The sequence below is a fragment of the Pavona decussata genome, unplaced genomic scaffold, assembly GCF_977016875.1.
Source record: "Pavona decussata unplaced genomic scaffold, jaPavDecu1.1 SCAFFOLD_140, whole genome shotgun sequence".
Classification (NCBI taxonomy): domain Eukaryota; kingdom Metazoa; phylum Cnidaria; class Anthozoa; order Scleractinia; family Agariciidae; genus Pavona; species Pavona decussata.
Window position 1 is genome coordinate 1,939,011 of NW_028145553.1, and position 21,924 is coordinate 1,960,934.

General features: G+C 40.7%; 2 protein-coding genes and 2 pseudogenes across 6 annotated transcripts in view; all 4 read right to left on the reverse strand.

The window, feature by feature from the left end:
- LOC146466932 (uncharacterized) overlaps nucleotides 1-21,924 on the reverse strand; it is an 81,416-nt gene that overhangs the window by 39,666 nt on the left and 19,826 nt on the right. The gene's annotated exons all lie outside the window — the stretch shown is intronic.
- On the reverse strand, nucleotides 976-4,466 carry LOC146466936 (uncharacterized; annotated as a pseudogene).
- The window catches only part of LOC146466937 (uncharacterized), a 31,609-nt gene continuing 18,067 nt past the window's right edge, over nucleotides 8,383-21,924 (reverse strand). For 3 of the 5 annotated variants that reach the window (XM_085126437.1, XM_085126436.1, XM_085126438.1), the window contains exon 2: nucleotides 8,383-12,367. In XM_085126437.1, coding sequence (XP_084982563.1) covers nucleotides 9,440-12,286 — 2,847 coding nt within the window. In that variant the 5' untranslated portion in view covers nucleotides 12,287-12,367 and the 3' untranslated portion in view covers nucleotides 8,383-9,439. Of the gene's footprint in view, nucleotides 12,368-15,670; nucleotides 15,839-21,924 lie in introns of those variants that run through there. The other 2 variants (XM_085126434.1, XM_085126433.1) reach the window with 2 other exon arrangements.
- On the reverse strand, nucleotides 17,003-21,481 carry LOC146466938 (uncharacterized; annotated as a pseudogene).

Below are 21,924 nucleotides of genomic sequence, written 5' to 3' on the forward strand. Positions count from 1 at the left end.
TACGCTGCCGATAAAAACACCTCAAAACACTCTGTCTCAGTTTCTAAGAAATGTTTTGTTTTTCTCAGAAAAGCGGATATATTGTAAGTTGCGTCAGGGGTCAACGCTTTACTCAATGAGTCATGACTTCTATTGGATTGTTTATCGGTGCCGACGACCAAAAACTAGTTATGGATTATTCTGTTTTGGTTTAACCTGTCCTCTATTTTCTTTCCATCAACTCTTTTTTTTTTTACTCTTAAGTTATGTTGACTCCCATTTTCACTCCGTTAATTTAAACGTTAAAAAAAAAAACGTTTGTTGGCATACACCCAAAGTCCAATATTGAGCTGGCTGCCCCCTATAGAGCATGTCCTAAAAATTGTTGAATAACCGAACGATTCCGGGAAACAACGTTCTTATCTATTCCCAAAAACGTCTCAGCGTTTCTATGCACAATTTAATGAGATTACTTCCGTTTTTTTCTAGAACTATAGAAAGAATGCTAATTGATGGTCTCGGTGACATTGTCATTCCATTAATCAGATTCTTAATATCATCTTTGTCTTTAGTCACCAGTTATAGCTGTAAGTTTTATCAGTATTCATAAACCAACTCAGCCATAACAGCTCTTTAATTTGTATACGGATCGATTTTGATCGAATTCTGCGAGATCCTTTCCCAGTCTTTCAGCTGGTTTGATAAAACCCCCTGTCTCACAAATACATTGCTAGTATTCTAATGTCCACCGGTGTAGATACATAATGGACTGGACCAGAGAATGCAAAATACACCCAAGAAAACCTCTCTTTGTATCTCTGTCGACCTGATTGACGATCCAGAAATTAGAAGCCGAAACTACCACTTTTTTAGATGGGTTATTGCTGTTAGGTTTTTAATACCTAGAATTATCATAAAAATGTCTTTTTCCAAAGGATTAAAGGCTATTAAACAGTAGCCAAAAATGCCCTGACATCGACAAGACCGTGTACGCTCAGCGACAAACACTTGCGAGAAACTTTTATTTACGTAACCCTGGTTGTAATAATCTTGTTTCAGATTGAAGAGCAGGTTGTTTTAAAGGCCTTGCTTCTGAGACAAAATCTTATGTAATTCAGATAATAAGGGTGGCAGCTCAGAACTGTACAATTAAAGAAAATAAGCAGCACAATTGTATGGTCATGGTTTGCTAAAAAAAAGTTCAAGGATTGGTGGACCACAAGCTGTTTTACACATATCGAGTTTAATTGTGACTGATCTTTTGCTTCTACCATCTAACCGCACTTGCGTAGCCGGTCTCATCTTTCATAATCATGTTTGCGAAATGACTGACATCTAAGTTATGGTAAAAGCCCTTAGAATTCTAGAGGTCAACGCAAAAACCACTGGGAAATATATTTCCATCTAGATGTGTAAAATGTTGGATAAAAAGGAGTAATAGGCCTTGGTATGTTCAAAGTTCTAAGCCGCTGAAGTGAGCTAAAACGTTCTCTAGGAAGTTTTCGCTTGGTGTACAGCCTACACCTTTTCGCAGTTAATGACAAGGGTAATCCTCTTCTGGAAACATGTGTGGATAGTTGCTAAGAACATTCCAGATCAAATGTTTGTTAGCCAGTCCATTGATAGACCGATTGCCGACAATTCTGTAATGCATATCTAGTCCATGTTTCAAAGAAACTTCCATTTCCTCCTCTCTTCCTAGTTGATAGTACAAGAGAGCCTTTTGAGTTGTTATCATCACTTTCCATTTGTGATCTTTGTCTAACTCCCTCTCAGCAACACGTTCTGCTCTTTCAAACAATTTCATTGCTTCTTCAAAGTCACCATTGGCCATGTGGCAAGAACCATAGTTCTTAAGAGTCAGGATGCTCTCCTTGTGGTCATCCACCCCAAGTTTTTCCAATACTTCCATTGCCATTTTGTACAACGCAAGAGTATCGTCCAAGCAAGTCTCACCAGGGGAGAACGTATAATCCGCCATGTCTTTAATGCATTGTGCAGTCATAAAATGATCACCGAGCAGTTGCTCAAGGAGACTAAATGCTTGCTTGAATTTTTCTGCAGCTTCATCATAATCCTTTCGGCGCTTTGCGTATCGTCCAGCAAACAACAAGATTGCTGCACGTTCGGGATGTTCAGGAAGTTTATCCTCGCAGATTTTTGTTACTTTATCGTATAATACTTTGGGATTGTGAACACTTGGTACTTTACCTTCTGAAAGAAAGCGGGCATAGCTTTGAAGGTAGTTGACGTGTGACAGCGCCCTTGTCTCAAATTTAGTTATGTTCTTCGAATAGAGTCGATTGGCTTCCTCCATGTAATTAATGTACCAATTATCATCTCCTTCTTTTCTCATTTCATGTCCAAGGAGACACAACAGTTCCACAGTATGCACAGGTTGGATTTGTGGTTTAAAAGACTTTAATAGCCCTTCCAAGAACCGAATATAAAACTTCGGCTGCACACATTTTTCTAAATACATGCACTTCTGGGATAAATCATCGAGAAATCTTTCACAAGTGTCAGCGTTCTTCTGATCCTGGTTTTGCATTTCTTGACAGTAGATTGGAAGGAAATGCTCAAAGTTGTGCCTCTCCTTATTGAAAGACTCGAGAGATGCCTTGCAGGTATCCTTGCCCCAGTACAGCTGTGCATTTTCAGTAATGCAGGAGATAAAGTAAGCGCAGGCTATTTTCTCTCCTTCGGCAAAGAGTTCGGGAAACTTCTCTTGACCAAACTTCCTCGCAGATGCTCTAATGAGTGAATGAATTTCATATCTCTGAGAAAGTGGCTGCTCTACTAAGGATCTATCGATGAGCTCCCCAAGAATCGAAATTGACTCGCTTTCGGAGGTTGACAAACATGCTCCACTGATTAAAAACCTGGCGGCCTTAACATTAAATGAACCAGGCAAGGAACATAACAAGATAAGGGATTGTTGCTCGCAATCATCAAGGGCTAGCAAGGAAGTCCTTATTGATTTTGCTACTGAGGTTTCATTTGAAGGCCTTCGGTCACATTGAAGAACGTCTGTGGGCTCTTCTTCAAGACGTGAAATAAGTTCATCTTCGGTGTAGACGCCTTTCGATAGCAATGATCCAGCCACACAAAGTGCTAAAGGCACATAACCACAAAGCTCAACCAACTTCTCCGCCTTGGAAAGTTTCTGTGCAGTCGATCCAAAATTACTAACTTGCATTCGAGACGAAACAACTTTGTTTGCTTCTTCCATCGATAAACAGCCCAACCGGATGTTCTTGGTTTTTAGGGTAAGGGGATTGCATTCTAGCCGAGATGTAATAATGAAATTGACGTTTTGTTTTGACAATGTTCTGAAATCATCCAAAAACCTCCAAAATTCGTTACAAGCATCACCGTTACGATCGAGAACTTCATCAGCATTGTCAAGAACGAAAGTAACTCTTGATTCGAGCTGTTTTCCCCAGTTAAGAAGCCAAAGACGAGGCTTTTCTGACAATTGCGTGAGATGTTTGCTACAAGTAAGACACATTCTATTCGCTACCTCGTCTACCGTTGTCATGGACATTATGTTGCAGAAAAATACCGTTCTATCTTGATCTGGCTTAGCCAGTTCGTAAGCTGCTTTGTTGGCCATAGTTGTCTTTCCGAATCCGGGTCCACCAGTAATCAGAACGGCGGCTTCTTTTCCAGTTTTTATTAATTCAACAACTTGCTCGATCTCTTTATCTCGGCCGAATACATTTGTAACTTCGTCTGGGAGATAGCTGGACAGCCCAAATGCAGTCTCCTTTGAGGCTTCATTGTTTGACAACTGGTCTTTCAACTGCTGTACATCCCTTTTCAAATTCTCTAATCCTTGCTGTAATTCTTGAGCAAGCCTCCATGATTCATCCTCTTCCTTTACCCGCGGGGTGTCGTGCTCGATGGGTTCGATCTTGAGACGGTCAATCTCCGTTTGGTCGAGTCCCAAGGCAGCTAATGCCGACGAAATCTTGTCCCACAGGTCGTCAAATTCATCGTCAGAGATACCTGTTGAGGAACGGTGGGAATGACTATTTCTAAAGCACCTGATGCGGATGATATTTGCTAAACAAGTTTGGTCACTGTCCGCATAGCATAGCATTCCATTTAGCCCAATTTAAAGTCGAATGATAAATGCTGCGAATTAGCAGATGCAAAAGCGTTATATCAAACGTTTTGGTATCGGGTGGGTCACCGGAAGAAGGGAATAATTTCTCCCACTGGGCGTCTCGAATCACTCTTTTCGTCTTCAGGTCTTCAAGCAATATTCTGCTGTTGTTTAACACTTGAGGCAGCGTTCCAGGCGGGTGGAAAGAATCGAAATACATTCTTGAGACGTATGTTCCTCCATCGATCAGCAATCTTGAAATTTTTGTTCCATTTGTCTTTTCTTTCGATGGCCCAAGCAAACGTGACTGTGCCATTTTTATGATTTGCTCTTAAGCTCTATGTTCACAAAGCTCCATGTTCACATATTATTTGCATGTTCCCGTAAATCTATATAAATAACTCTAACGCTTGGCACAGCTCGCATCAATGCCTTAACCAATCAAGATTGCGAATACTTCGGTTGGGTAGCAACGCGAACAAACATTGCTCGCTCGTTTCCGCAATGCTGACCAATGCCCTCTGGGCAGACCGTATCAAGATTTTGGTGGCGTTCCTTTTTTCTTCTTCTTCTTCTTCTTCTTCTTCTTCTTCTTCTTCTTCTTCTTATAGTCTCAAATGTGCATATTTTAATTATAATTCAGTTCTCCTCTAGAGGGATATTTTTGTCTTCTATTGTTCTCATTGTCTTCAACAAAAAACGTTCCATCCAGAATCGCATATCTTGGTGTATGTCAGGAGGGAGCGGACGGGGTCTCTCTATTAATGTGACGTCACATACCTGCGATATCTGGGCTGGAACTGAGAAGGCTTCTTCAGCGGCCATATTGTTTTATTGTTTTAGATTCAAATGTGCTGTTTACAGAAAGAAAATAAACCCATTTGAAGCGGTATATCGAAAGCATAAGTTCTAACAAATACTCGACAGTTTCAATGGTGGAAATTGGACGGTTCACGGCGAAGAAATTAGGTTTTCGCTGACAGATTGTGTTTTGCACGATGTGAACAATAAAGAGAAAAGGTCAAGCTTTTAAAAGTTCAACTGCATTACTCGCAATCCAGACTTTGTCGAACTGATGCCTCAACAAATTAAATTACAGGTTTAATTCCCAATTTTTACTTGAAGTCTTCATTTAGGAAAGCTTTTAGTCTGTTTGTCTCTCTCTCTCTCTCTCTCTCTCTCTCTCTCTCTCTCTCTCTCTCTCTCTCTCTCTCTCTCTCTCTCTCTCTCTCTCTCTCTCTCTCTCTCTCTCTCTCTCTCTCTCTCTCTCTCTCTCTCTCTCTCTCTCTCTCTCTCTCTCTCTTTTTAATGAAACGTGTACACTTTGTAATCTTACGCTTACTGATAACCAAAATAGAACGTGAGTCAGGCGTGGGTCATTACGTTATCGTAAGACAATTTCCGGTACAACGACAAGAAGCATAACGCAGAGAGATGCAGAAACAATCTTTGTGAGTCAAACTATATTCTGTTAGCTCAATCGCGACGAGAGAACACGTTTCAACGTGTTCTCAGTGCTAAACATACACCAATTCATCCTGCTTTATCGCCCATAGGCGCCTTGTTCTGTGGATTTTTGGCTCCTTGGACAACTTGAGGCAGCCGACATGTTCGATCATAGATGACAAATTGTCTTTTCTTTTGCCAAGAAGATCGACAAATGATGTATGTCCATGATACCGATTAGATGAGCCGGGATAGCTCAGTTAGTCAGGCTGGCTCGGTTTCCCAAAGTGTGGGCACGGCAAAAAGTCGGCGTTGTCAAAATGAGAACTGGGCCAGCCCAGCTAGACTGGAGCAATTTTTTTACGCCCACTTTAAGATGGCGGATAATATAAATCATACTTTGCTACTTTTTTCTACCTTTTTAAATTAGAAAAAGGGATGATCCCAAGAAGAGTTGAACCCGGGTCGTTGGATTCCCGCGCGGGAAGCTAACCACCAGACTACCGACGGCTGCTAGGGTTAGAACTTGTTTGGCTGGATATATCCTAATCCAAAATGTAAAGGCTAACCACAAGCTACCTAAGCTAAATTATTCTAACCGGAGAGCTATCTAGGCTAACCGGCCGGCGTGTTATTTTGTTAGTAACCAGTCTGTCACGGTAAGTATCCTCTATCTTGAAGTGGGCGTTAACTGAAAAAATTGCCCGGACTGGCATATTTCCCACAACAAAAAGCCGCACTAAAGCAAAACGGCACATTCAAAATTGAGCACTTAGAGCAATCTTGCAAGGGCCAACCGGAAAAAACGTTCCAATTCAAAACTCCTAAAACAAAACAATATACTATTACTGCGAAAAACGTTACGTTTCTGTACGTACGTACGTACGTACGTTAGTACAATAAATATATACAAAGCTATATTTCCTTCCAATACTCCTAGGTTCAAGGGTTTGATATGTAACATATAAAGGAACAGCAAAACATACAGTGACCATAAAGGTGCTTGAATGTGAATCATAATTTCCAAAAATAATGGATTAACGCCAGTAAAATTTTTTGATTCATTTTCGTTGTTAAAGTCATTATTACAGCAGTCTAAATCTAGCCAGCGCTTAGCCTGCTCACCTCATCAAGAATCCCGGACTAAGACGGGTCATCCCGCCTCATGTCAGTTATCGGCCCTAATGTTGACAGTTCCGGGAATAACCGCGGACAAAACAAACCTTTTTCTGAAATGTCTGCGGTTTTAGAGTATGGGACACCGATAGCATTATATAGCCCATTGCGTCGAATTTTAGGCTGTACGCTGCAGGTCCACATCCATATTTTTAGTCAACGTCGAGCGTCTTTTTTATCTGTTTAAGTTGTCCTCTTCAGTGAATTGAACGCCGGTCTTAACGCCAACAAATTCGTTCATTAACTTTGACTTTTGGTCACAAAATGCATGGGAAATTGGCGTGGCTAAGACTAAACTCAAACTGTCTTACCAGCGTTAAAATAACAACCCAAGCTTGGCCAAATAACATGACCATAACAACATGCTTGGATGCTCAAGCAATGAAACTGATTTTATTATTGAATTTCAAACAGTGTTCAATAAACAAATAGATTTACTTGCATTTTGCTGTGCGTCTGCACTCTGATAGCACACCGATGACGTTAAGACGTGGTGAGAACAAAGAAGTACGCTACAACTGACCCACAGGCGTGCAGCGTGACTGATCTTCTTACCACGTTTTCACGTCCTTTGTGCGTTATGAGAATACAGAACCACGGCAAAATGAAGCTTACTTGTTTAAAACAATAACCAAGAACTTTTTCTGATCTGAACACTGAATCATTGATGATTATACAAAGGCAACGAAAAGTCAGCTTTTCCTCCAGTGTCAATGTCACTGACAAAACGACAGAAAAATAACGGACTTAACTGTAGCATAGCCTTTTTATTCAGTGTCACAGTCGAAAAGAATGCTTCATTAGACTATTTCGCAAAACTCAAAATAAAATCATCACAACTGGTCTATTGCTGTAACCGTAAACAGTAATTAGTACTAACAAATAAAATTCGATTAAAAAACTCAGGAACAAAACATATATAACCAAGCCACCAATGCTACGATTGTTTTTTTTCCAAGATTACCAAAAAGCGTGTAAAATCGCTAAAAGGGCGGTGCCTCCAAACAACGAGTTATTTTTGCGCCTTTTACGACTATGAGGAAAAGCAGATCTTAGCAAGGATCTGAAACGTAGCAGTAGGCGTCGTCCTTAAGAAATAAGAGGTTCTCGGACCATCCCGAGATGGGCAGGACGTATGCGCAGTAGCAAAAGGAGGCGCCACCCTTAAGGAGCCTTCAAAGGGATTTATTGATATGCGTGCGCGTACTCACCCACATCATAACAACACAGCGGCAAAATGAGTGCACATGCTGCGCAGATTTGTGATTCAAGCGAGAATCGATTACGAATGCTCCACTTCAGTCGCCAAATTCACACCTGTTACCACAATATTTTTTTTGTTGAATAAGATATGTTATGGAGGGAGTTCGAAGGAACCTTTCCTGAAAGCGGCAACCTTATCTTTTTTGATTTGGGCTTATCCCCGTGAAACGAAAACAAACAATGGGAATTTTAAAAATGTCGTCATTTTGCCGCGTAAGATTGCTCACGCGTGACGAGCATGCACACTCATTTTGCCGCTGTGTCCATCATAACTAGGTGCACACGTGAGCAGAGTGAATCAAAATTTCTACGAAACGTCCGCCCGCGCAGTACACTGAAGTGGAAATGTGGCGTAAAATCGCCCGGACCGTAAAGAATACCTCAGGAAGCATTGGTTTTCTCTTGAAATTTTGTGCGGAGATCTATCTTGATGTATGCAACATTTAGTATACCACTTTAAACTGAAACGTTAGGGAGAAACTTATCCAGTAGAATTTTCTGGCGGTGAAATAATGCAAAAAAAAAATGAAAAAAAAAAAAAGAATTGTTTGAATTGCTGAATTACGTTTCGTCATATTGTCAGGGGAGTTAAAAAATTTAGAGGGCTTACCAACAAAGCAATAAAAACGGCAGGTCATCGACTTAGTTTTTGAGATAACTTGCAAAACCTGAAATATACAGGTCCTTTTTTTAAGACCTGATCTGTTGCCATAGTTATGACGTCAGAATTAAGCCCAAAAACAGAGTTACAAAGATGCCTATAGTTTGGCTACATGATCAGATTGAACCAATTGTGTAAACCAACCATGCTTGCAGGCACTTGTTTTCCCACCCTCGACGTCGGGCTCATATATTTCCTTTCAGGGCTAGAGTAATTGGTTTTGGTTTTACCACACTCAATTAAAAACCCCTCTATTGTGGACTACTCGGTTTCTTGATATTAAATGACCTTGAATTTTGTTCTATTTTATGAGACTACAAGCTTTTAATTTATACAGTTAATAAGAGGCCCTGAATCACGGAAGTATCTTACGGGTCTATATCTAAATACACTTCGAGGAACATCGCCGTGATTGAATCCCTAAACACCATGCGTATTGATGGAGTAAATCACTGCCATAATACGGACAGGAGATTTCTTTGTTTGCCATCAGACTGTCTGTGCGTAGTTGTAATTTTATTTCAGCACACATTTCCATCGTCAGCTACGAAGTAAACGGGAGTACAAGTCGGGGTATTTTCCAAAGTTAGGATCGCGTGACCAATTTTGGAAAATATTTAGAAGAGAAGGTACCTTTCATTGCCGTCAAAGCTATGTATAAGATGTTCAACAGAGGCCTAGTTATAGCTAATAACTTAGGAGAATAAAAATTGGATCTGTTACACGTTCAATTGTTTTTTACCATTTTCTCAACGTCAATGGAATCGAATCAGCAACGAAAACCGCGCATGAAAACAAAGGCGTTAACGAGGGAATGCAGCCTCTGGGAAATCCTTTTTGTGACGATTTAGAAATTCCAAGATTTCTCTGCTGTTTCTCACTCCCAGTATCTTAATTTGGTTTTTCAATCTGTAACACATCGTAAGTGCTTCTTTCATCAAAACTTTGGCATCATCCACGTTTCCAATCTTCTCGTGTGCGAGGGATAGCGAACTCTTGATCATGACTTTCCACATGTGATCCGCTTCCAACTCTCTCTCGGCCACAAGCAACGCTCTTTCGAGGTATTCCATTGCCTCTGGAAAGTTACCTCCTTTCATAACACAGACTCCATAGTTCCTCAATATCAGGGTATTTTGTGGGTTGTTTTCCATTCCCATATCATGCATCATTTGCTCCGCCTGTTTGTAATACATGAAGGCTTTGCCCAGATTCTCCTCAGTCTCATTAGACAAGAAAAAGTCTCCAATTTCCTTCAGGGTGTTAACGGTCCTCACATGATTACCAAGGCGTTCCAGAAATAGCCTCAATGCTTCTTTGTATTTTTCCTCGGCCTCTGAACGTTTTCGCATTCGCTGTGCAAATCGACCTGCAAGTAAAAGAGTTGATGCCCTTTCTGGGTGATCCATCTCCAACTTCTCATCGCAGGTTTTCAAGGCAGTTTGACTGAGATTCTCCACGTCGTCGATTTTAGCAGAGTCTCCTCTTTTTGCAACATAATCCGCGTAACTGTTTATGTAAAAGACTTCTGAAGTCGAGTTTCTAACAAATTCAGAGGAATTCTCTGAATAAAGACTTTTGGCCTCCTCCATATAATCTTTGTACTTTTCGTTTTGGCCTACTTTTCTCATTTCATGCCCAAGAAGGCACATCATTTCCACTACGCGAACGTGTTGAAATTCTCCTTCTCTGAACGATTTCAACAGACGTTCCAAAAACTGAACGTAAAACCAAGATGAAAGGCACATTTCTAAGTACAGGCAAGCCTGGAGAGAATCTTGAAGAAACATTTTGCCATTGTCAGCGATCGGCGCATCATGATTTTCCATTCCTTCAGCGAAGACTCGAAGGAAATACTCAAAATTGTCCCTGTCATTGCTGAACGACTCGATGGATTCCCGACAGGTGTTCTTGCCCCAGTACATCTTTGAATTTTGATTAATGCGAAACATAAAGTGCGCACAGGCCAGTTTTTCTCCACTGTCTAAAGGAGGGGGTTCTGACATCTTTTTGGCAATCTCCTTCGCAAATGCGCGGACGAGTGGATGCAACTGATATCTGCGAGAACGTGGCTGTTCAATCAGAGACCTGTTCTTCAAGGATCGCAAGATCGAGATTGGCAAAGCTCCAGTATCCAAACATGCCCTTATAACGGCTTCAGCAGCATTGCAATCAAATGATGCCGGAAACACGGATAAAAGAACCAAGGCATCTTGTTCCGATTTAGACAAACAGTCAAAAGAAGTCTTGATCGCCGTTTGGAATGATGCGTCCTCGTCTTCCAGAACAGACATGGGTTCTTCCTCTAGGTGTTTAATAAGGTTCTCCTCGGGGTAATCTGCAAGTAGCGAACCGACAATGCATAGCGCCAAAGGGACATAACCACACAGCTCAGCAATCTTCTCTGTCTTGCATAGCTTCTTTCGGATCTCCTCATCGCTGACTCGAGAGACAAGGATTCTCTCCCCATCTTCCGGTGATAACGGTTGAAGTGTGACGTCTTTCAATGCCAAGATATTAAAATCTTGCAGTTTTTTTCGAGAAGTGATCACAAATGTCACTTTCTGGGTCGACAGCTTTCTTATGGCGCTTAAGATATTTAAGAACGACTTTCGATCTTCAGACTCTAGGATACCATCTGCATTGTCGAGGACAAATGTGACGTCGCTTTGAATCTGTTTGCTCCATTCTTTGAGCCATTGTTCCGGATTCTCTGGAAGCTGTGTCAGCCTCTTGCCACATGAGTGTATCATTTCAGTGGCTACTTCGTTGAACGTTTTCTTTGAAAGAAGATTGCAAAATAACACAGTTTTCCCGTTTTCTGGTCTCGCTAACTCGTGCGCCACAGCCTTGGCCACAGTTGTCTTTCCAAATCCTGGTCCTCCAGAAATCAGCACAACCGAGACAGCTTCGCTTTGGAGGTATTCGTTCACTTGTTCTATCTCTTGTGACCGACCAAACATACGATCGTCCGGTAGTTTGTCTGGAAGATAGCTACAAAGTTCATAAATGGGCTCATCCTTTTCCTGTTGTTGCAAGTACTGCCACTGTTCCACTTCTTCCTCCACCGCTTGACGAGTAGCGTGGTCGATAGGATCATTCTTGAGCCTCTGGATTGTCTTTTCGTAAACTTTAAGCCCGATTACCTTTAAAGACGAAGATATTTTGTTCCACTTGTCTTCAAATTCACTTTTAGGAATGCCGGTGGAATGACTGTGGCTTAGTTCGTTTCTGAAGCATTTGATTCTAGTAATGCATGCTGGTAAGCTCTCGTCGTCATCAGCAGGCATATTGTTCCATCCCGTTATAGGCGCAGGTAGATTGCAAAGTTCTCGGATCAACAAATGCAACAGCGTAATGTCAAATGCTTCAGCGTCTGGTGGGTCACCCGAAGGAGGAAATAACTTTTCCCACTGATCATCGCGGAAAATCACACGTTTCGACTTTAAATAATGCAGTTTTGGAATATTTGTCTGCAGCAAGTCCCCCAGTGTTTTGGGAGGAGAAATGCAGGAATGAAGAAACCTTCTTAGAACGTATGTTCCTCCATCAATCAGTAATCGAGCCAGTCTTGTGCCATTCGTTTTTTCTTCCGTTACGTCATAGATGGAGGATCCGATTGCAGCTCCAGATGATGAAGAAGATGCCATTTTGGCTTAGTAGATGCGTCAGTAGAAGTGGTATGCCTTGAAAGCACTTTCGCCAAGAGACTGTGTCGTCTTTCGTCTAGGCTGCCAAAAAAAAAATGGCTGTGAAATTCTTGCAGAAAGTTTTATGACTGACTTATCGATATAAGTTTAACAGGCCTTATAATTGGGCGTGAAGCGAAGACCGTGCTATTTTTAGCATAGTAGGTTATTTTGAACACCCAAAAACACTTTGTTTGCTTTGTTTTGCTCGTTATAGCAGGCTCAGGGTGCAATGCTCTAGCCAGTTAATTCTAAGCTTCCAGGTTAATAAAGTGGAATAAATTCAGCTTGTCTGATTGATCTGGATTAGGCTTTGTCAGACGGTGCTAGGATCAAATTCTTAACAACAAACGGTGAGCGTATTTCTGGACAAGCTAGAGCCGATTTTTCATTGGATTTGCAAAATAGACTGGAGAAGGATTGGAGCCAGTAAAAAATCACATCAAACCCTCTGCGTTATGCGAATGGAAGCTGCTGTCTCAGACAAACAAATCTATCGCCCACCCAAAAACCTGCACTCCTGTCCAACGGTGCACACAAGATTGCACTTATAAACAGCTTGCCATTGACGATCTCGGCCATTGGCTTTAGCTTAAATCCTACTGTACGCAATCAACCGCAATGAGACATGCAACATCATGCAATGTTGCTATTGCAAAATGGTCCAAAATTTGAGACATTACGGTCCTTATGTCTTGCAGGTAATACAAAACGGACCACATTTCCCAGTATCTTTTTTAACTCGTTCATTTTGCATACGCAATGAACGAGTTATCGTAATGAACGAAAATGTCACTCACTAGGTCGGGCCATGGTTCCAACCGGTATCGAACAACTTGTGGTGGACTGGCTGCGCTAAAAACTTTCTTTCTTAGGATATTTGAAGCCTGCCAAGTTTGGTAGCAAACAAACATATCGCAGAGGAGATATTCTGTCTACAATAAGTGCAGGTTCATGTCATAAGCGTCTAAATTATGCAAAACACGCCATAATTTTTCGTAAATCTTGCTCCAATCGATTCTGGCATATGATGATTTCCAAACCAGAAATAGTAATTACAGCGGTAAATTGTAAAATGTAGATCTTTATATGGTCTTGCTGGCCTTAAAGAATCCAATCATAAGCGCCAGCATAAACAATGACACCTTTTCTTGGCAACTGATGTCGGATAGTGCAGTGTTGACATATTTATTTCATTCGTGCTTCAAATACAGAAAACACCCACATATATATAAAAAAACCCCTGTGATTTTATGTTTCAGGCCGATATGTTTATAGAATGCGTAGTGAATAATCGACCTGGAGGGGTTCCTAAAATTGTTTCTGGCAATGCTCCTGTTTCCGGAAATGTTGTATAGTATCTACTGAAAATTTGCTTATATTACGCAGGATGCCTGTGGCAGAATGCGTCAAGGTTTCGGACGAGTATCTTTTTTTCTTCATCGTAGTCACAAGTTGTAATGTCTTCTAATTCAGATTAAACCTGGAATAAAAACCGTAATCTCCCCCGGAAGGGAAATTTTTGTCCTCTATTGTTGTAATTGTCTTCTGTAAACGCTGACCAATCGGAATATATTATCTGCACGTATATTGTTAGGTCTTAGTGGCGCCCAGAAAGGAAGGCTTTTGTCCTACGCGTAAAAGATCCAATCAGTCAGTCAAAATGGCTGCCATGTTGTTCACGTTTTTCAAGAAGAAAACCAAACCTTTTGAAGCGGTAAATCGAAAGAATAACTTCTAAGAAGTACTCGAGCTCGGCAGTTCAAAGAGGATCTCAATGGGTTTACCGACAGCCGTCAAACAGCCTAAAATTTAAACGTCAACCCTAAAAAAAGCAGTACTTATTAGCCGTCGAACGGTTTCATGGCCTTTCAAATATTACTATTTCAGCCGCTCATCCCGGACTTCTGGCTCTCAAAGAATCGTTTCAATTGTTTCCAGGCTCCCAAACATACTCATTTTATGGTCTTTTTCACTCAATTTGCGTCTAAACTGACATCACAACTAACTTCCGTCTGGTACCGGTTACAAAATATTAATGATTTACTTAACGTGTTTCTGACCACAAAACAACCTCTAGGACACAATTTTTAAAGTTAAAAAATAACGTTAATATTAACTTTTACTCATGGAAGCAATTTCCCGTAGTGAACCGTTAACTGTCAACCATCAAAGCTATTAAAAGGCGGGAATTGGAGAGTCCACGGCGAAGAAATTACGCCTTGATGGACAGATTATCTAATGGTATCAAGTTCAAAGCGAAGAGAAAAGATCATATTGATTACATCGATCGAAACATCACGCGTGAACGCCTTCAGGCGTCTTGTTAGTGAATGATTGACTCTGACAGGTCTAGTTATCACACTAAACACTTATTAATCAAACTACTGTATAAATGAATAAATTAAATAAAGTGCATTAAATAGTTTTGTTTTTGAAATGGTCCAGCACACACATCTTGGATCTGACCCAGTGTCATCTAATCTTATATAATTTTTCGTATCGAGAACCTGTTTCACTTGTCAGCCTGAATCGGTTGTTATACATCAGGTGCTTTATTGGCCAATTTTCCGCCTGGAGGTTCCTGAGATTCTTGATCCGCTGTTTCTTTAACGCGGGTGTTTACCATATCAGATTTGTTCCATCAAAAGCAAAAGAATCTCCGCTTTTCGTGATACAATAAGACTTCCACTGGTGTTTATGAATACTGGGTTGCATTTCGCGGAAGACAAGATTAGTGTTTCAGCGTAACGCAATGTACAAACTTTCGTTGCTCGGTCTTCGTAGAAAAATAAGTTATACTATTTAGGGAACAAGACGCATTAAAGCTGAGTGTGACTTGAAATAATTTCGGAACTGAAACTGGAGATCGGGAACTGTCAAATTCAAGAATCGTGAGGAATGTTTTGGTGCAACGCAAATTACATTTTTGCTGTCTCTTGTGTTAATTTTTCCGCCAAATTTTCCTTTAAGGCGACGCTTCAGTTTGCTTTTATCTCGCTGAATACAAATTCCTTTAAACTGGACATTTGCAGACAAACTTATTTTGTGACAAACTCAAAGTTGCTTTGAAGTCAACTGATCCCGTTTAGTGGGTCACTCCAGCGTCTAGTACCATCGAGTAAAACCACAACCGAGTAACTAAGCGCATTATTTGACATGAAGTAAAGACACACTAAAACTTTAATACGGATCGGCTGTTTTCAGAAAATATCGATACGCGATCGCTCCAAACGATGGGATGTTTGCGCACAACACAACTTGACAGTGCAGAGCACAAATTCCACTAAACGCAAGAGTGATTTAATGCAACTGAATAATTTCATGATGCAATTCAGCACTCACCTAGCTACGTTCAACCAGCGGCAGTTTCAGTCATCAAACTGGAAACTGTGCTAAGGGACACCTTGTTCTGCTCAGGAACATCTCAAGTCTAAACATTGGCGACCAGTTTCTGTAAAATGTTTCCGTTCCGCCTGGAATCACGAGTTAAATTAGAAGCTAGCTGCAATGCTTTAGCCAATATCAAGATTTTGTTTTTCACGATTGTCGTTATTAAACGATGACGTGAGAAAAGCTTGAAAAAATGCATCTTTGGCTAAAAAATTTCGAAAGTGATGGTATGACGTAAGGGGTTTTTTTTACCTCTGTTTTTTGTCTCACATTTACCGGCTTTTCTACAAGTCTTTTCTTGTTTTAACTTTTATTTACATTATTTTTATTTCTATTCTATATTTCGCTTAAATAACTTCAACGTATAAACCTTGAGTTAGCTGAGTTAACAGACAAACAAAGTCCTCTGCGTACTTCCCTGCGGCGTGTTCATTAGAAATATCTGCTGCACGAAAAAAAAAAGATTTTGGGAAAACACAAATCAAAACAACGCTTCTCGTAAGCGAATCAGAGCTTCATGTACCAATGTGTTCCTCGTGCATTGTTTCTTCCTTTCCTCCGGTTGCAAAAAATAACTATCTGTCAAAGCAAGAGTTTTCGATTAAGTGGTCTGAGGGCCGATTCAAACGTCGAACTTTATACGTGCTGAACCTATGTTCAAATTAGCAAAAACAATAGCTTTTCCCATTCACATTAGGTTCGGCTCAAGTAAACTCCTATTAGTGTTTGAACCGGGCTAAATGATAAGCAGCAATGTCAGGAAAAATACTTCAAAATCCACTTTCTTAATGTTTTACTTAACCAAAGCAGAGGGTTCCTTTCCCACCTTATAACTACAGGTTGAAGGATGCAAATCAGGCAAGTGTTGTGAGATTTTTGTACGGAGATAAAATTAAAAGGTCCCTTTTCACTTTCGATCGGACACATAGAATTACACTAGGTTGCATAAGTTGTCAAATCACTTTTTTCCGGGAAAGACGAAGTCAAATTAAACCGCAGCAACATTCAAAATGATGTATCAGTAATTCGCTGCCGGGATAACTGTTCGGACTCAACGCCTGGGTTTGATACCTTATGTTTATATATTAAGCCTTCTAGGTATTTACTGTCCCAAAGGGAAGAGTATTTGAGCCTCAGTCTTTTAATGGGTTGTAAGTGATCTAATATTTGGTGTATAAAAAGCTGTACAAAATGGAATGAAACGGTGATGAAGAAACCCCCTTAGCAAACCTTTTCGTTTTCTCTTTCGATTTGACCTTTACATTATATGTATATTCTACACAATGACAGTGCAAAACTCGCATTTTAATTGGGCTTGTGGAGTTTGTGATTAGAGTACCGAAGCATGTGATCAGAGAGTCTAGAGTCCAGTGACTGGTCAACAATATTTTGCAAAGTGTTTTGGTGAGTAGCGGACAAACACAAGATGGCCCAGTGGTAATAGAATTTAGAATGCCAGTTCTAAGGCTCCTTTTCCGAGAAATTAAACGGAAGCCAAATTAGCCTGACGTCGTCGAGGCGGTACGGCGAGTGACAGACATTAATCATTCCGCAAGTATTAATGCATCCAGCAAAACGTTTTTAATTAATAAATGACCCTGGGGCTACCCTTCGAAAACCAGTCTCTAGAATCATGAGGCCTGATCACGTCATTGTAATTAATTTGCGGGTATCTTAAAGCCGAGGCCAAACGTCCTAACGTAACCGGCATTATTAACACACTACAACACGTCCGACGTTTGTTAAGAACAGTTTACAATTCAAGTGCGACTTTTAATCTGATGTGACCTTTGTCGGTCATTACTGCATTTTTCTCGCACAAGGTTGAAACCTCAAATCGTACGTATAAAGCAGCTGCGATCCCAGCGCAATATCGTGGAAAGGTTTCTATGAAACTATGCAAATTTGTAGCAAGTTTCGAACATCATTGAAAATCCTGCGACATCGTGGCGTCAAATCGCGCTCAAATCGCCGCCAGTCAATACAAACGCGAATTGAACCTGCGTTAAAAAAAAAACTGCGACAAAAATAGCAAGTATAAAAGTGCCTTTGGATAGAAATAGCTGTGACCAACCAGCGACTACACTTGACTTAACACCGCCCACGGAAATTGTTCAGGATCTTACACCAGTCAGCTTGGATGGATTACCACACCTTCCGGTGCATCACCAAATATTGGACAACAATGTTGGAACGTTTAGCCTAAATTGCTTTTCACATTACGGGTTGATTACAACTAGATTATAATCGAAGTATAACTAAAAAGCTCCGGCGTACAATGAAAGGAATTTCACTTACTAATAGCAATGCAAATCAAAGTAGGAAATGTCTTGTTAATGCATAATCAATGTTTCGCTAAGATAAAACAAAGAAATCAATTCTTTGGTGAGGTACCTTGCGTCCTTCTTTTGACATTTCATTTTGGTTATAATTCTAGTTTTATTTGATACCTTCGCTAATGTTCCAACAAAGGTCCGATTCTGCGGCAGTTCTCCGCAAAAGGCATGATAAAATTTTAAGAATTCATGTCTGGAAGTCTTTCGCCGTGGCTTATATATAGGCGAAACTGTCATGATCAGCATCCGAGGGTACTGCTGCTCTGGAAACCTTTCTGGATAAAGATTTAGAACTTCTTGGATGAAATGTTTGTTGCCTAAGTGTGCAAAGGTTCGATTGCCATCATTAAGTCTGTAACACATATCGAGGCCTTTTTTAAGCGAGGCTTCCATTTGGTTCAGTAATTCTTCTTTAATCGATGCTTCCAGTTCCTGTTCATTTACCTCTTCACGGCGGTACAAGAGAGCCTGTTGGGTATACACCATGACTTTCCACTTGTGATCTTTGTCTAGCTCTCTCTCAGCAACGCGTTCTACTTTTTCAAGCAACTTTTTTGCTTCTCTAAAGTTACCTTTGTACATCTGATAAGCACCATAGTTTTTTAGAAAAAGAATGCTTTCCTTTTGATCATTCATTCCCAGTTTCTCCATTGCCATTTTGTAATACTCTAGACATTTATCCAAGCCGGTGCCATCTTTCTTCTCAGTAAAGAAAATGAAGTCCGCAATGTCTTTAAGGCATTGAGCAGTCATGAAATGATCACCAAGGCGTTCCTTAAACAGGGTAAGCGCTTGCTCGAATTTTGTACTCGCTTCATTGTTCTTCTTGCGGCGTTTTGCATTTCTACCAGCAAATAACAAGGTTGCCGCAGTTTCGGGATGGTCAGGAATTTTTTCCTCGCAGATTCTAAGTGCGGATTCATACAACTTTTTAGGTCGTAAGTCATATCGTATGTTTTTCTCTGAGATGAAACGGGCCCGACTATGAAGGTAAATCACTTGCGACAGAGCGTTGGTCTCAAATTTAGTTTCATTCTCTGAGTAAAGATGACTGACCTCCTCCATGTAATCGTTGTACTTTTCTTTTTCACCTTTTTTTTTCTCATTTCATGTCCAAGTAGGCACAAAAGTTCCACTTCGTGCACTGTCTGGATGACTGACTTGGAATACTTTAACAGCCTCTCCAAGAAATGAATATAAAACTGCGGCTGAATGCACTTTTCTATGAACATACACTTTTGGGGAGGATCATCTAGGATCTTTTGGCAACCGTCTACGATCTTCTGGTCCTGGTCTTCCATTCCTTCAGAGTACACTTGAAGGAAATGCTCAAAGTTGTGTCTGTCCGAAACTGAAAGAATCGATAGCTGCTTTGCAGGTGCCTTTGACCCAGAACCTCTGTGCATTTTCATAAAGACGGAACATAAAGTGTACACAGGCTAGTTTTTCTCCTTCAAATAAAAGTTGAGAATTTTCAGTGTGGCCAATCTTCTTTGCAAAAGCACGGATAAGTGGATGCAACTGGTATCTACGAGAATGTATCTGTTCAACAAGCGATTTGTTCTTCAAAGAGCGCAAGGTCGAAATAGGTAGAATCCCGGGATCCAAATAGGCTGTTAAAACGGCCTCTGCAGCATCAACGTCAAGTGATCCCGGAAACATGGACATAACAACCAACGCGTCTTGTTCAGCTTTTGTCAAGAGGTGAAAAGACGTCTTGATCGCCATTTGGAATGATTCACCATCATCTTGCAGAATGGTCATGGGCTCATGCTCAAGGTGTTTAATGAGCTTCTCTTCGGTGTAGTCTGAAAGGAGAGACCCAACGATGCAAAGCGCCAAAGGGACACAACCGCATAGATCAACTATCTTCTGTGTCTTGCAAAGCTTCTTTCTGATCTCTTCATCATTGACGCGAGAGATGAGGATTTTCTTCGCCTCTTCAGGTGATAACCGATCAAGTCTTACATCTTTTGATGGCAGATCCGGATCTTGAAATGTTTTTCTGGAAGTAATCACAAACGTCACCTTCTGCTTCGATAGGCTTCTCATCGTACAGAGTAGTCTTAAGAACGATTTTCGATCCAGTTCCGACTCAAGGACACTATTTGCATTGTCAACAACAAATGTAACTTGCTTTTGGATCTGATGACTCCATTCTTTGAGCCACTGATCTGGTTTCTCTGGTAATTGTGTGGGGATCTTGCCACATGAGTGAATCATCTTAGTGGCTACTTCGGTGAACGTTTTCTTTGATATAAGACTGCAAAATATTACAGTTTTGCGGTTTTCTGGTTTCGCCAGTTCGTGAGCCACTGCTTTTGCCACAGTTGTTTTTCCAAATCCTGGTTTCCCCCAGTTATCAGCACAACGGAGACGGCTTCGCTTTGGATGTATTCTTGGACTTGCCTTAACTCTTTGGAGCGACCGATTATACCTTTGTCTGGTATTTTGACTGGAAGATAGCTGCAAAGCTCACCACTGAGCTCATCCTCATGCTGTTGTTGAAATATCCGCCACCGTTCGACTTGTTCCTCGACCGTTCGACGAGTATCGTGATCGATAGGATCGTTCTTGAGGCTTTGAATTTTCTTTCGGTAGATGTCAACCTCGATTGCCTCTAAGGACGAAGATATTTTGTTCCATTTGTCCCCAAATTCGCTATTAGGAATGCCGGTTGAATGACTATGGCACAGCTCGTTTCTAAAGCATTTAATTCTGGTGATGTTTGCTTGTAAGCTTTTGTCGTCCTCGGCAGGCATCGTGCGCCATCCTCAGTGTTATAGGCGCCGGTAAATTGCAAAGTTCTCGGATCAACAAATGTAACAGCGTAATGTCAAATGTTTCAGCGTCAGAAGGTTCTTCTGCAGCACCTCCCCCAGTGTTTTGCTAGGAGGAATGCAGGAAAGAAGAAACCTTAGAACGTATGTTCCACCATCGAACATTAACCGAGCCAATCTTGTGCCATTCGTTTTTTCTTCGGACGCGTCATAAGCGAAGGACCCGATTGCGCCACAAGATGATGATGAAGATGCCATTATAAAAGGATTAAGTGTCAGTAGAAGCGGTTTCTTCCGTCCAGAATGCTTGTATAAAGGCTGATCAACACCTCAGCGATTATCACAAGCGACTGTCGCTTAACAGCTTTGTAACTGACAAGGTAACGAAGATTGTGCCATTTTTAACCAGAAAGGTTTTCATACACTATCTTGGTTCCTGTTTCTAAGAAATGTTTTGCTTTCTCGGAAAAGCGGATTTAGTTGCGTCACTGGTGGTCAATGCTTTGATCAGTCACAAGCTTCTGTATTGATTATCGGTGCCGAATTACATGATGATGTAATGTTTTAGCTCTTGTGTTTGCAGTAATTTGTCCTTTACTTTCTTCCCATTGGTTTTCAGTTTTGTTCGGTCAGCTAGAACGTCAAAACAAAACTTTGTTGACAGACACAAAAAATACAATATTGAATAAGTTAAGACATGCTGTTGAATAGCAATATTCATGGTACGATTCTGGGAAACGCAATAAAAACAATGTTTCTGTCTATTCAAGCAAAAGTTTCAATTTACTTCTTAGGCAACTTCATCCAGTGGATTAAGTGTGCTCGATCAATTTCTCCTTACCTTACCTCAGTTTAATGCAAAACGATTATTGTGTTTTCGCTGATATCGTCATCTCATTAACTGCCCCAAAGCCTCGCCATATTTATGAGCACCTTTCAAATTATAAGGCTAGTGAAATAAAAATAGATATGAAAATCTCGCTTCTGAGGCATTTTAAATCATTTCTGTCTTTGGACACGAAAGCTATTCATGAAGTTTTAAAACATTCGTCTGAAATCATTCCAGCTTAGACAACAACTCTCTTTGTAT